Source organism: Vipera berus, assembly GCF_964194415.1.
Source record: "Vipera berus genome assembly, chromosome: 9".
Lineage (NCBI taxonomy): Eukaryota > Metazoa > Chordata > Lepidosauria > Squamata > Viperidae > Vipera > Vipera berus.
The window spans coordinates 5,183,639-5,199,424 of NC_138212.1; the positions used below are offsets into that span (position 1 = coordinate 5,183,639).

A 15,786-nucleotide genomic window follows, 5' to 3' on the forward strand; every position below is an offset into this window, starting at 1 on the left:
GTGGTTGTGGTTCAAAGTATGGTATATGTAGGGAGAATAGAATAGAATAGAATAGAATAGAATAGAATAGAATAGAATAGAATAGAATAGAATAGAATAGAATAGAATAGAATAGAATAGAATAGAACAGAACAGAACAGAATAGAATAGAATAGAATAGAATAGAATAGAATAGAATAGAATTTGAATTTGAATTTGAATTTGAATTGAACAGAATTAATAGAGTAGAATAGAACAATTAATAGAATAGAACAGAATTAATAGAATAGAACAGAATTAATAGAATAGAACAACAGAATTATAGAATAGAATAGAACTAGAATAGAACTAGAATAGAATAGAATAGAACAGAATAAGAACAGAACACAACACAACACAATACAATACAATACAATACAATACAGTTGAATGCAATGCAATGCAATGCAATGCAATTCAATATGATTGGCCAAATGTGATTGGACAAACAAGGAATTTGTCTCTGGTACATAAGCTCTCAGTGTACATACAAACAATGAAGTGCTAAATCATAAATCATAGCATACAAATAACAACTCATACATCATAATATACCAATAGGAGAAGATAGTAGAAAAGAATGAGAAAGATGAGAAGGTGACATAGATGGTAACTCTCATCCCCCTCAACCGTTCTGGGAAGCCTAGAACCACCATGTACAATGAGATAATCTTGGCCTGAACTACCACCCTTCAAACTGTTGTTGGAAACATAGAAATGTGCATCACTCCAGGATTCCATGTTTTATGTCAGTTGTCGCAGGCTGGAACCTCAAACAGAGAGGAACTTTTAAGTATTGGAGAGAGCATGGATAGGGCAACAGCTACTAAATTGTTTGGGGACTGTGTTGGGCTTCACGGATCACAAATTATTCAGGCAGGTTAGTATGGAATTTAGTCAGGACTACTCTTATCTCAAATCTTTGCATTTTTAAAACATGCCATCATTAACCTTGGCTAAATCATTTTGCCTATGGGCAAAGGTAATCATTACATGCAGATTTAAGAGCTCCCCACCCTTGCATTTAATACTTTTATTTGTTGCTTCTGTGTTTTATGCGCATGTTTGCTTAAAAAGGTAGATTTCCAAGCTGCCAGGAATCAAAGGCTGACCTCGGGAAGGGTGAGCTGGTATCTCCATCCCTAGCCCTTTTCCCAACCTGGTGCAATAGTGATAGGCACCTTGGGTGCAATACCAAAACATCTGGAGCACCACTGGAGCACTATTGGCATTGGAGGAACCACCATCAGTCCATGCCAAAAGACAGCTTCACTTGGAACAGCTGACATCCTGTGAGGATACCTTTAACATTATTAAGCAGCAGCATCTGCCTATCCCAGATGCTTGGGGAGGGCTCAAAACGGTGGACAAAAATGCCAAATCCAGTCTAAACGCCTGGCTGATTGCACCATGAACCATAAATCATAATTATTCCCAAGCTGGAATGCCAACTTTTCAGCTGACTTAAAAGCGATGCCTTTAAGAGCAGGTGATAGATGAAAGCTAGCCAAGTTTGTAGTCCTCACTGCTGATTTCGGCAAATCAAGTCACTGCTGAAGAATTTAGCGATTCCTTTAGCAACCTTAAACTGCACCAGGCAGGAGCACTAAGCAGTTATCAGGCCAGCTACGGTGAGTAGCCCGTGTTTCTTCCATGCAGACAGTTTCAATCCTGATGCAAATTTGCTCCTGGTTGGTGCAGTTTTCTTGAGTGCTCAGGCATGTGTGACAAACGAGGCCTGAAGCCGCCCAATGCAAGATTAAAAACAGCATTACTGCAGACACTAACTGAACCCCTTTCAAAGGAAAATCAATTAATCCAGAGCAGGCCAGAGAACTGATTCATCCTCCCTGTTGCCTGTCTGTAGAATTCTCCCCTAAATAACAACAACAACAATAAGTTGAAAGGGACCTTGGAGGTCATCTAGTCCAACCCCCTGCTCAGGCAGGAAACCCTATAGCATTTCAACTAGAGAGGAACATTTTCTAAACTGGGATGTCCCTGCCACAGATTAAGCATCATGGGAAATAATAATAATAATAATAATAATAATAATAATAATAATAATAATAATAATAATAATAATAATAATACGTTGGAAGGGACCTTGGAGGTCATCTAGTCCAACCCCCTGCTCAGGCAGGAAACCCTATACCATTTCAGACAAATGGCTGTCCAGTCTCTTCTTAAAAACTTCCAGTGTTGGAGCATTCACCGCTTCTGGAGGCAGGTGGTTCCACTGGTTAGTTGTTCTGACTGTCAGGAAGTTTCTCCTTAGTTCTAGGTTGCTTCTCTCCTTGACTAGTTTCCATCCGTTGCTTCTTGTCCTGCTTTCAGGTGCTTTGGAGAATAGCTTGACTCCCTCTTCTTTGGGGCAGCCCCTGAGATATTGGAACATAATAACAAATCTGAGACGCTCCGCGCCGGATTCCCTTTTGCAAGAAAGCGAAACCACTGTTAAGCAAAGTGTGAGCATCTCCTTTGTTCCTTGAAGAGAAGAGAGAAACAGATTTTGGGCAAACAGATTTTTTTTTCTTCTTCTCCACCCTGGACCAGAGTGACAGGACAAGCTAACCCCTGCTGAAATGATATCTTCTCAATATTTAGAAGTTCTGCCTCTATTGCAGGGCTTTTTTTCTCATAGAATGCTCAGAACGGAGTTCCGGCACCTTTTTTGGATGGAACCTTGTAGGGTAGGCAAGGCGGGTTGTATGACATGTGTGAGTTCTGGCACCTTTTTCTTTTACAAAAAAAGCGCTGGTCTATTGCATCTGATCCCCCAACCCAGGGAAGCTGGAAAACAGCAGGACCCTTCCTAGCAGACAGGATAAAAGATTATTCAACTGTAGCAAGGAGTTCCTTTGGCCACAACCCACCTGTGGCCAAGAAGGCAAATAGGATAACGATGAGCTGCGGATCTGCTTTCATTGCCTTGTGTCTCACTTCTCCAGTCTGTCCGGCTTGGCTTGGTAAACACTCCTAGTTCCGAGTCTCTGTCCCATTTGATTGAGACAGATGGCTTGGCCTAAAACCTGCTTGGCAGCTCCAGGATGAAAGCAGCTGGTGATGCAACCTATCCATTACGAAGGAGTTGCCTGAGAACAAATCAGTTACACTTTTTGTCCCTGGTTGCTCTGGAGGAAGATCTGAGGACTGGTGGGGATTGGGAACAGAGGCAGTGGGGCAGGATCAGGCTTAGCCACCGGGAGAGTGAATGCCGTTCTAACTGAAGGATGGGTGCAAAGTGCTGAAAACTGGATTGCACATGGCAGGGAATAGATGTAATTAATTAATTCAGAATAGAGCTGGAAGGGACCTTGTAGATCTTCTAGTAATCTAGTCTAAACCCCTGCTCAAGCAGGAGACCCTGCACCATTTCAGACAAGTGGGTGTCCAGTCTCTTCTTAAAAACCTCCAGTGCTGGAGCACCCACGACTTTTAAAGGCAAGCTGGCAAATTGTTTTCACGGTTAGGAAGTTTCTCCTTAGTTCCAGGTTGCTTCTCTCCTTGATGAGTTTCCATCCCTTGTTTCTTGTCCTGCCTTCAGGTGCTTTGGAAAATAAGTGGATCCCCTCTGCTTTGTGGCCAATGTCTTCGAAAGATTCTGCCTTATGTGCTGGTATTAAACCTTTTTAAGCTGAGTAGTCCAGTGGCTATTTGCAGAATTTATACATCACATTTCCAGGACTTCTGATGCTGTTTTCTGGTAGTACAAATACATAGAGAGCCAGTCTGGTGTGGTGGTTAAGGGGTTGGCCTGGAAATCAGGAAACAGTGAGTTCTAGTCCTGCCTTAAGCATGAAAGCTGACTGGAGGACTTTGGGTTAGTCACCAGGAGACTCTGAATTCTGGCCTGAAAGCCCACTGGGTGACTTTGGGCCAGTCACTCTTTCTCAGTCCAATCCACCTCACAGGATTGTTGCTGTGGGGAAAATAGGAAGAGAACAGAGTACTAGGTATATTTGCTGCCTTGAGTTATTTATAAAGGCAGAATTAAAAAATATATCAAATAAATGCATTCCTACCGGCATGCAATAACAGCCACAGCATGCAATAACAGCACATCTTTTCGAAAACACTCTGGAAGCGGGTGCCTGAATTTGCAGAGTGGAAAAGTTTGCTTGCAGAAAGTTAGAGAAGGCCTGCCTTGGGTGGGTTCAGCCACTGGATCATTTTTATGACCCCTAACTTTAGAAATATCTCTGTGGTATCTGGGGGTCACATTTTGCTTCCTTGCTCATCAGGTCTTTCAATTACTAGCAAAGGTTCCTTCCCACTAGGTAGCATTGCCCAATTTTGCCAGGGGTAAGGACAGCACATTGGAGAATGTATCATGCTGATGAAGTGGTGATGATGGCCAAGCATCCTATTATTATTATTATTTTTACAACTGCTCAACAACAGAACTAAGTATTTTTCGCTCCCTGAAATGGAAATCTTTGCAGCTGGAGATACAGCTAGGAAACTACAAACCATCATTTTGGAAGCAAAACAAAAAATATCTGCAGATATTGTTTGTACGTACACTGAGAGCTTATGTACCAGAGACAAATGCCTTGTGTGTCCAATCACATTTGGTCAATAACGTATTGTTTTGTACTGTACTGTACTGTACTGTGTTGTGTTGTGTTGTGTTGTGTTCTATTCTATTATTCTATTCTATTCTATTCTATTCTATTCTATTCTATTCTATTCTATTCTATTCTATTCTATTCTATTCTATTCTATTCTATTCTATTCTATTCTATTCTATTCTATTCTATTCTATTCTGAAATGCCACTGGTTTGGTGTGGCATTCTCTTGACCAATGAAATTTATTTTCTTCTTTACAGGTGAGTGACGGTTATTCCAGAAGTTGAAGGAAAATTGCCCCGAGTATATTTCCAGAACTCTGAACTCTGCATTGCAAAACCCAAAACATTACCAAAACAAGCCATAAATCGCCACCAACAAAATTGCACTTAAGCCCTCAGTTGGCTAATCTTGCTACTGTTGACCAGTTAAACACCAGGCAGTGAATGGTGGCAAACGTCTCAACAAGAACGGATGACAGTTTTTCATCCTCTTTTCAGCCAAATATATCGTCTCTTGCTTTTTGCCTACTGAGCAAGTTTGTAAATCAAATCTAGCCTGATTGCTTACTACAAGGTGTCCAACATATGAGGAAGATGGCTGTGTGGGAAGAATACTGCCAACAAATCAAGACCTCACTGCTGACTATCACATTTGTGTTCTGTCTATTGGATGCAGGTAAGAACAAACCTGTCACGTTGGGTGGTCTTCTCAGTGGGATGAGGGAGAACCATCTACCGTTCAGGAGAGAGCTTCAAGATGCCCTTCAAGATTTAGACTAGAAGGAAATGGGCACAGGGAAAACATTAGCTTTCTCCTGATTTTGAGCCCCACGTTTACCACATAAATATTTAGCAGAACCGGTTACATAAATAACCTCCATTAAACTCAGTAAGACAAAAGTGAAGAAACTGTGGCCCACAAGTTTTGATGAAACTCCAGGGTGAAAAGCATTACTCCAGTTATGTTTAAACTATCGTAGGGGGAATGTAATTTAGGGTTTTGCGTGAACCAACTACTTACTAGTTGGTAAATATGCGTTGTTCCCTCTCTGCGCTGTGCAACTCCCCCAAACAGTTAATTTGAGCCTGTTGTGTCAGCGCAGCCAGCTAACCCTAATTATCTCCCCTTGAAATGAATGAGATATAAATTAAGCAAAGCGACTGGTTGATCCATTTCAGAGGTGTTCCTCTTGTCTAATTTAGTGGGAAGGTCACAAAAACCAATTTTGAAATGCAATATGAAAAGAAAACAGGTAATGGGAAATTCCCAATCATAGAACATAGGTGACAGGTTAAACTGGAATGGCTTTTGATATGTAAAAATTCAAACTAAAAGAAAGCTGTACATAGGAGATACATTCCATGTTTACCTGAAAAGGGGTAAATTAACGTTATTCCTAAATCATGAACTCTCTTAAAATACAGATTAACTGTTGGGCTACATTTAAAAATACAACAGTGAATAGCTATACGGTACTGTATTTATGTAAAAATTTATAATACTGAAGGTAGCAGCCACGCAAGGATACTGGATAGTCATTTATGCTTTTTTCTTTTTTTCTTTTTTCTAAAAAAGAGAAGGCATTGCACTCTCTCCTCCCAGTGACATCAAATTGCAGGTTTTGCAAAAAAACTAGTGTGTACACTTAGATGTGCTTTTTAAAATATTTCCTAATGGTTGATCTAGCACAGGGGTAGGCAACCTCGGCTCTTTTATGACTCATGGACTATGCTGACTCAGGAATTCTGGGACTTGAAGTCCATGAGTCATAAAAGAGCCGAGGTTGCCTACCCCTGATCTAATGATAAATCTACCTTATCATTAAGAAGCAGGCAAAGATCAGGGTAATAGAATTCGTTGTCTGAAGGCTATAAGTGGCTGAGTATCTTCACAATCCCTTCACAATCCCTCCAGCTGTCCCTTTGGTCTTTAACCTGCACCCAGGATGGTTAGATCTCCATATGGAGCTTGCCTTCAACTAGAAGCTGTCTTTTATAATGTGGGAAACCCACAGCCACTTTGCACATGCACAAAAAGCCTGCCTGTTCCTCAAATCAGGTGCAGGAAAGGTAGCAAGGTTACCCTAGGGAAGAGGCTTACGTTTTCATGTACAGTTTCCTCATCCTTAGCGCAAACCATCATAGGTCAAGGTCTTGGTAGACCTGAGAAGACCAAAACCAATCAGGTGGGCGTTGTCAGGCAAGCTGAGACAGTGGTCAGATACGTGTGTGAATCAACTATGTGAGCAGGTAAGTTTTAGGTCCAATTCTAGTATAGCAGTCTAATCTTATTTCGACAGTGCTGGCAAGGCAGTGATTCCAACCCAATATCAGGCTTCTTCAGAGGACACAACTGCACGCAGTCTTCTACTCTACCTGTTCTTTCCTCCTTCCCCACAATTCCTTATTGCTCATCCAAAAAATCCCAGATGTGGATTGGGATATTATTCTTTCTACTTGCTTAAGTCAGTTGTAGGAGTTGATCCCCAGGCTGATAAGAAGGGCAGATGTAAATAGCCAGCTACATACTTTTCTGTGATTACTGAATTGCCTTCTAGCCATCTAGCTGACCACAGGCCATTGGGAAGAAAATAAATACATTTCTGTCTTACTGCGCACAGCATATATTGGTTCTAAATGGGAGAGAATTCAGTTGCTGGGATTCTTAAAATCCTTTCCTATCCATCTCGGTAAATCTTGACAAGGAGAGATCAGATCTGGGCTTAAAGAATAGCTTTGCACGTTAAGCAGGGGCTAGAACACTCGACAAAGGGCTTTCAAAATGTTATTGTCAGATACAACCAGCCAGAACCATTTGTGAATAAGAAAAGTCAGTAACCATCTTTATGTTACAAGAATCTTACCAGACTGCTTGTCTTTCCCTGGAAATGACCAGATAAAGGTTTCAGGGGTATTGAGGGAAGTTAAGCTTATGTTGCTTGTGGTGGCACAAGGATTCCAAGCTAGGCCCTCACTTGACTCCCTCCTTTCAGATTGGCCGGCAGTTTCCCAACAGTTGCCATTTGCCTGTTGTTTTTCCTTCTCTGTAGTGAGTGGCCTGCGGTGCTATCAGTGTGTTGGGATGTTCCATGAATGTGTCCAGTCGGAGCAATTGTGTGCACCAAGGGATCGCTCCTGCTTCTCCTCTACCATCAAACTTTTCTGTAAGGAGTCTCCCCCAATTTTATGTATTATTATTAATTAATTAATGTACCTACTATGATACTCATTTACTCCAATTATATCCACCCTTCTGTTCAAAATGGGCCATTTTTATCTGCTTGCAAGAAATACAGACTAATGGCCCAATGCTTTCTACCGGGAGGGGATGACCTAAAATTTGTTAGCCAGTTAACCAGCAATTTCAAAAAAGAAAAAAGGACAAAAAGAGAGAAACAATTAAAAAAGAAAGTATGCAAACTTAATGCCATTTCAAAAGCACTGACTGCAGTTTGACCAAGATGACTATCCCCTTGTCTCCTAGAGCTCAAAACTTGCTAGAGGATGCTGCCTTACAGTCTCCTTGCAAGGAGTAGCTGTCTGCAACCCTTAGGAGTGATCTCAAGTCCTCTCCTTGTCCATAGAGGTTTCGAAGAACCGGTCTAACCACTGGGACTTCCTTCCACCCCAGTCATCAGCTCTGATTTTCATGGAGATCACCTTGGGTCTATCTTTTTGTCCTTCGGAAGCCCTCATCCTGGTTTTATTCTGAATGCTTCCTTCTCTGGTGCAGAGTCTGCTCAAGCTGTATGTTCCATTTTTTTTGGTCAATCCCTGGAAATTGGCAATATTCTGGTCCATTTCTCCTGAAGAAATGAAGGAGAGGGTGGCCTTTCTTGTCAACTATGGTTGGGCTTTTGAAATCAAATTATTTAATGGACCTTCTTCAAGAAAGAAGAATGGCTGAAGGATTCAGGACCTCTTATAGACAGGGAATCCCTCCAGCACAATATGGCTGTTTCACCATTTCATGGGAGGGTTAGTCAGGCTTTATATAATTGAGGGATGGGGTACCTATGGCTTTCCACGTGCATTTAATTTGAACCCTAATATTCTTAGCAACAACAATTGATTGGGTGTGAGAGATGCTGGAGCCCAACCACACATGGAGAACTGCAGTTTCCCCAATCTGGTATCTTTCCCGTATGCCGATTCCTAGAAATTCTAGCTCAACATAGCCAATTTGGGAACATTTACAATATCTGAATTCTGAGTGTGACAAACTCCTGCGTCCTTTACTGACCTTCTGGCTCCCATTCTTTTCCAGATTCGAACAACTATACAGGAATATTTTTGCTTCCAGGTAAGTTGGATGGCACTTATTAATCTTGATCCAGAAAGACAAGGTTCAACTGTGAACCGGGAGCTTTTTAATTTTAAAAACACCAATCCATACGTTGATCGATTGTAACTATTTAACTATGAGGCTGGAATCCCCTCTACATGTGCTCACGTGCTACCTTTCTTAATTTATTTCATATGCATATGAGAGGAAGCTGAGCCAGAAATGAAAATGACCCCATTGAAGAACAAAACAAAAGACAGGCTGAATTTGTATGTGCCTTAAGACGCATAAAACCCCAATCTTTATCCGATTTGGTTAAACATGTGTGAAAATAGTAATTGTTGTGCTTTATTTATAAATAATAAATATTTAGAGAATAATAAATACATGTTTAGAGAAAAGTAAATGTATTTTAAGGCCAAAAAAATCAGTTAGTGGTATCAATTCTACAGAAATTCTATGGGGCTGATTTCAGCTCATCTTCTGCTGTCCGACTGCCCTCAGCCATCACGATCAGCTTAGATTTTTAAAGTTAAGGTTTTCTGATCAGACGATCATGGCCTAATTCACAGAACTCTAAGCCAGAATGGAATGGCGTCCACATCAATTCAGCTGATTTTCTTGGCCTCCTCAAGCCAATGTCTTTCTAAACCCCAGATTTAGAAATTGCTGAGTACGTGATGAAAGGCTGTTCAGGGGAAGGTGTATCCAATCGCACAGCTAACGTCTACTCAGAAGATGATCATGAAGTACATAACACCTATTACTGTGACTCTAATCTCTGCAATATCCAGTTCACAGGCGGTAAGTGCAGAAGTTAGAACACCAACCTGCTGAGTAAAAATAAGAAGGGTAAGAAACAATGAGAAACAACGTGTTGTAAGATTTAAAGTGTTGGACTAGTCCAGGGGTAGGCAACCTTGGCCCTTTTATGACTCGTGAACTTCAACTCCCAGAATTCATGAGCCAGCCACGCTGAGGGGAAAGGGAGAGGTTTCCAAGCTGAGCCATGCTGGCTCAGGAATTCTGGGAGTTGAAGTCCATGAGTCATAAAAGAGCCAAAGTTGCCTACTCCGGGTCTAGGACAACCAATTCAAGCTCCCTTCAAACTCTGCTATTCTATGATTCTAGGACTTGGGTTGTTCTAGGCCAGGGGTAGGCAACCTTGGCTCTTTTATGACTCGTGGACTTCAACTCCCAGAATTCCTCAGGAATTCTGGGAGTTGAAGTCCACGAGTCATAAAAGAGCCAAGGTTGCCTACCCCTGATCTAGGCAATAGTCTACTCTCAGCCAAGGAAGCTCTTTGGGCTGATGTCTCAGCCCAACCTATCTTGTAATATTATTCTGGAGACCAATGGCGGGTAGGGTGGGGAGGAGAAGATTTCTGGGGTCCTCCCCAGTTCCCAACTATTTGAAACAAGGAAGAGAAAATAGAATTACTAGAGTTTGGTTCTGCCTGATAGAAATGCATTAGAGCTGAAGAGTTTTAGCTTTTCTGAAGAGTGAAATGTTTTTGGGACACTTTGCTGGTTAGCAAAAGTGCTTCCAGAACCAACTCAAAGCACCGGTTTTAACCTGTAAAGCTCTGCAGGATGGAATTCTAGGGTACCTTAAAGTCAACTTCCTGCAGATGGATCCTATTCATCTTATGTCATCCTCTAGGGAGGAGATGCTTAAAGTTCTGGTCCTTTGAGAGGTGAAGGAGACAGAAGGCAGATTTTTCTCTGTGTTAGCCTTGATATTTTAGAACACCTTTCCAGAACTATTCCTGGCTCACTCATCTTGGATGTTTTTGCAAGCCAGTAAAGTTGATTTGATTGTGGTGGGGTTTTGAATCTCAGTGGTGATGGTTCGTCAATTTTTAATTGGGATATGATGTTATGGGCTGGAATTTGTAGGTATATTGAGGTTTTTTTTTTAATTTTTGATGCATGTAAATGCCCCAACATGTGGAGTAGGCATGGCATAGAAATAAGTGCAATAATGAAAGAGGTATATTTTTTTAAAGAACTATGATCAGCAATATCCTTCTCTTCTTCCTTCCCAGCTCCAGCCAGCCCTGCCCAAGCAGCCAATGGCATGGAGTGCTACAGCTGTTTTGACCGTGGCACAGGCGACTGTGCTGAAGGGAATGCTACTCGGGTCAAATGTTTGGGAGATATGAATCAGTGCATGGATTTTACTGGTAAACTGAGATGTTTCTCGAATGCGTTCGGGAAGGATGTTAAGGGAGCGAAGAACTGCCGTGTGCAAATACATGAAATATATCTATGATCTTTTTACCCATCTATCTGAAAGGTGAACACAGATTAGCAAGTAAGATTTTCCACTAGCTAGACACGAATAAACTAGACAGCACGGTGCAATTCTGAAGGAGGCGAGGAAACAAAGGTTGGAGAAATAGCAGGAGAGGCAAGTAGGGGAGATAATGATACAAGAAAGAGAGAGACAGAGACAGATGCCCGATGGTCAAAAGAAGAGTCCAAAGATACACTGAGTACCATCAATGTGGACTTCAACTCCTAAACTTTTCAGCAACTGTCAAATTCTGGACATTCTGGAAATTGAAGTCCACATATCTGGAGGCTATTCAAATTGGGCAAGTTTGGCTTACAAGGTTGCCAAAACCTGAACTTTCCCTCTTGATGTGAAACAATGAACTTATGAATGGGGAACATGTAGGGTTCCAGATCTTATTGAACCATAAATTCCAGCTTTGCTAATCACTGTTTAGGCTAGCTCAGGGGTAGGCAACCTTGGCTCTTTTATGACTCGTGGACTTCAACTTCCAGAATTCCTGAGCCAGCCATGCTGAGGGGAAAGGGAGAGGTTTCCAAGCTGAGTCATGCTGGCTCAGGAATTCTGGGAGTTGAAGTCTGCAAGTCATAAAAGATCCAGGGTTGCCTACCCCTGGGCTAGCTGATCACTTCTGTGAGTTGTAACTCAGGAACATCCTCATTCCTAAATTAGACAGGTCCCCCCGTACAGTCTGATACATTGTGTTCCATCACGTTCTTTGATTCCTAGTGATCAATGGTGCCTGGAAAATGACGTACCGGACATGTGCCTTGGAAACCTTGTGCCGCCGGCAATATATGATGCCAGAACTCTCAGGCAGACTGGAGATCAGCTGCTGTTCTACTCCTCTCTGCAATGATGGGCGACCTGGCCTTAAAAGCATCTGCAGCCACTTCTCAGAGCAAGGTAGCTTTCTTGTCTTCCATAAGGAAGAAATCTGTGAGATATGGGCTGGTGTCAAGCACCAAGGAAATCAGGAGATTCAGGCAACTCAAATGAGTATAAAGATTTGTTGCAAGCTTAAGCTCTCTGCAAGAACCTGGCCAACTAATGGTCAAGGGAAATGAGTGGGAGATAAGAAAGGAATTCAAGGTGGGCTGGACTTAGACCTCTTGAGTCCCGTGCAGGGACTCATGACTTATGGCACATTTGATCCCTCCCTCGGGCTCCTCTGGCACAAAAATCTCAATGTTCAAGCAAGAGGAACCAAGTCTGGCATGATGGAACATGTTCAGACAGGGTGTTGATTTCATCAGCAGGGGCTCAATTCACTTTCCGAAATTTTGCTAATGCCTGTATATGATTGATTGATTGATATTGATTACTCTCCAGGAGTGAAGAAGAAGCCTGAGAATGGCTTGGAATGTGCCAGTTGCTGTGATTCAGGCCAAGGTGAATGTGCTCATGGAAACTGGACTCACGTCAAGTGTGTGGGGGAGCAGACCAAGTGTGTGAATGTTACAGGTGAGTTGTGTGGGCATATATGTAGGTGGGGAATGGAGGTGCACCCACAATTCTCTTCTCCAAAGAGAAAAGTGGGATGCAAATGAACAATATTTTATATATCTATATATCTACATCTCTATCCCTCTATCCCTCTATCTTTACCTCTCTCTCTCTCTATATATATATATATATATATATATCTATATCTATATCTATATCTTTATCTATATCTATATCTATATCTATATCTATATCTATATCTATATCTATATCTATATCTATATCTATATCTATATCTATATCTATATCTATATCTATATCTATATCTATATCTATATCTATATCTATATCTATATCTATATCATCTATATCATCTATATCTATATCTATATATCTCTATCTCTATCTCTATCTCTATCTCTATCTTTCTATCTCTATCTCTATCTCTATCTCTATATCTATATATCTATATCTATATCTATATATCTGTATCTGTATCTGTATCTGTATATCTATCTATCTTGTCTTTTAAAGAAGATATCAGGAATTCGTATTTAGAATAAAGAGGAAAGGGGAAAGAGATAAGGAAAAAGACAAAAGTCAAAAATGCAAAAAAAGGAGAAAGAAAATATAAAGAAGTGACTTCTGATTTTCTTCAACCACAGTTATTTCTTATTCTATAATTGGTATAATGTGTTTCCACTGGTAAATACCAGGTAACTACACTCTGAACTAATTGTAGCTTCTCAGTGGTCTTTAAAAGCGACTCTATTAGTGTGTTGCAGTCATTTAGAGAGATAGTAAGAAGGTTGTGAGTTACTATAGGAAGGTCTCCCCCCCCCCAACATCCAGGTAGGGCTTCAACTGGCTCACCAACCAAAGGTGAGTGAAGGTTCTCCTGGTTGCAGTCTCCACCTGTCGTTCTAGCAGGATCCAGGAGGACCACCAGGCTGTAGACCTGCTCCTTCAGGGACAACATCCCCCTGTGAGGAGGCACGATGGGGCAGACAGAGAACCCCAATGGGTAAATAATGGTTTGATCTTTAATTTCATTTTAAATGTAGGAATAGTCAAGTCACTAATGATCCACTAGTCCCTTTCCATTTTGCTCTCCTCCTCCTCTCCACATTCTCACCTCTAGAACAGCTCCGCTATTAGTGGTTTCTTCTAGCAGCCATTTCCAGACATTTGGTGTTACCGCTGTATTTGTTTTCTCTAGAGAAAGGCCAAACATTACTGCGTGGCTGTAGCTTGGAGAAGCTTTGTTGGGAGAAACCACAGTTGCTGGGCCTGGACCGAAATTCTGCTATCAACTGCTGCTCCAGTGCTCTCTGCAACAGAAGTTTGGCCCCAACGGGAGATGTTGCCTTGGTCCTTCTGCTCCTGCTTTTCTGGCTGCTCCGATAAAAGTCTGGAGTGTCCCAAATTTCAAGGAAACCAAAGAAGGCTGGAGAACAGAGAGCCCAGTGTCACCAGGACTGATGTTGGTGCTTCATCACTAGAGGCTTTCAAGAAGAGACTGGACTGCCATCTGTCAGAAATGGTGTAGGGACTCCTGCTTGGGCAGGGGGTTGGACTAGATGACCTACAAGGTCCCTTCCAACTCGGTCTATTCTATTCTATTCTATTCTATTCTATTCTATTCTATTCTATTCTATTCTATTCTATTCTATTCTATTCTATTCTATTCTATTCTATTCTATTCTATTTCTGTAATTCTATTCTATTCTATTCTATTCTATTCTATTCTATTCTATTCTATTCTATTCTATTCTATTCTATTCTATTCTATTCTATTCTATTCTATTTCTGCAATTCTATTCTATTCTATTCTATTCTATTCTATTCTATTCTATTCTATTCTATTCTATTCTATTCTATTCTATTCTATTCTATTCTATTCTATTCTATTCTATTCTATTCTATTTCTGTAATTCTATTCTATTCTATTCTATTCTATTCTATTCTATTCTATTCTATTCTATTCTATTCTATTTCTGTAATTCTATTCTATTCTATTCTATTCTATTCTATTCTATTCTATTCTATTCTATTCTATTCTATTCTATTCGACTCGACTCGACTTGACTCTATTGTACAATCTATTCTATTCCTCCATTGCACTGCACTGCACTGCACTGCACTGCACTGCACTCCACTCCACTCCACTGCAATTCTATTCTATTCTATTCTATTCTATTCTATTCTATTCTATTCTATTCTATTCTATTCTATTCTATTCTATTCTATTCTATTCTATTTCTGTAATTCTATTCTATTCTATTCTATTCTATTTCTGTAATTCTATTCTATTCTATTCTATTCTATTCTATTCTATTCTATTCTATTCTATTCTATTCTATTCTATTCTATTCTATTCTATTTCTGTAATTCTATTCTATTCTATTCTATTCTATTCTATTCTATTCTATTCTATTCTATTCTATTCTATTCTATTCTATTCTATTCTATTCTATTCTATTCTTTTCTATTCTATTCTATTCTATTCTATTCTATTCTATTCTATTCTATTCTATTCTATTCTATTCTATTCTATTTCTGTAATTCTATTCTATTCTATTCTATTCTATTCTATTCTATTCTATTCTATTCTATTCTATTCGACTCGACTCGACTCTATTGTACAATCTATTCTATTCCTCCATTGCACTGCACTGCACTGCACTGCACTGCACTCCACTCCACTCCACTCTACTGCAATTCTATTCTATTCTATTCTATTCTATTCTATTCTATTCTATTCTATTCTATTCTATTCTATTCTATTCTATTCTATTCTATTCTATTCTATTCTATTCTATTCTATTCTATTCTATTCTCTGCAGCCACACACTGTCCCTCTTGCCCACCTTTTGCCCCACACCATTCAACATGACAAGTGTTGCACATAAGAGGGATTTAATCCCTCCAGCCTACAGGACCACAGTTTTAGTGATTCTCCCCACTGCCTTTAAATAGGAAGCTTCAAAGGAACAGGTCTAGTGACCTGTGCAAGAAAGAGGGTTTGGTTTACAAGCAAAGGTGAGGGTGGCATGGGGGCAGAAGTTCACAGTCCTGAAATATTATCAGCCTCTTCCGGCCTTGCAGCTTCTCGAGGCTAACTCCTGCCAAGGGACCCTAACATCTTGGCTTCCTTGCTCTC

The 15,786-nt window shown here is 40.5% G+C and overlaps 1 protein-coding gene across 1 annotated transcript; it reads left to right on the forward strand.

Annotated features, from left to right (window-relative positions):
• Nucleotides 1-4,854: 4,854 nt before the first annotated feature.
• LOC308672457 (urokinase plasminogen activator surface receptor-like) lies at nt 4,855-14,030 on the forward strand (the record flags this gene model as incomplete). Its single annotated transcript, XM_081335418.1, has 8 exons — nt 4,855-5,269; nt 7,644-7,757; nt 8,861-8,896; nt 9,536-9,682; nt 10,927-11,064; nt 11,907-12,083; nt 12,510-12,641; nt 13,843-14,030. Exons 1-8 carry the CDS (start codon nt 5,179-5,181, stop codon nt 14,028-14,030), a joined length of 1,023 nt encoding a protein of 340 aa, XP_081191544.1. The 5' UTR covers nt 4,855-5,178.
• Nucleotides 14,031-15,786: the final 1,756 nt, after the last annotated feature.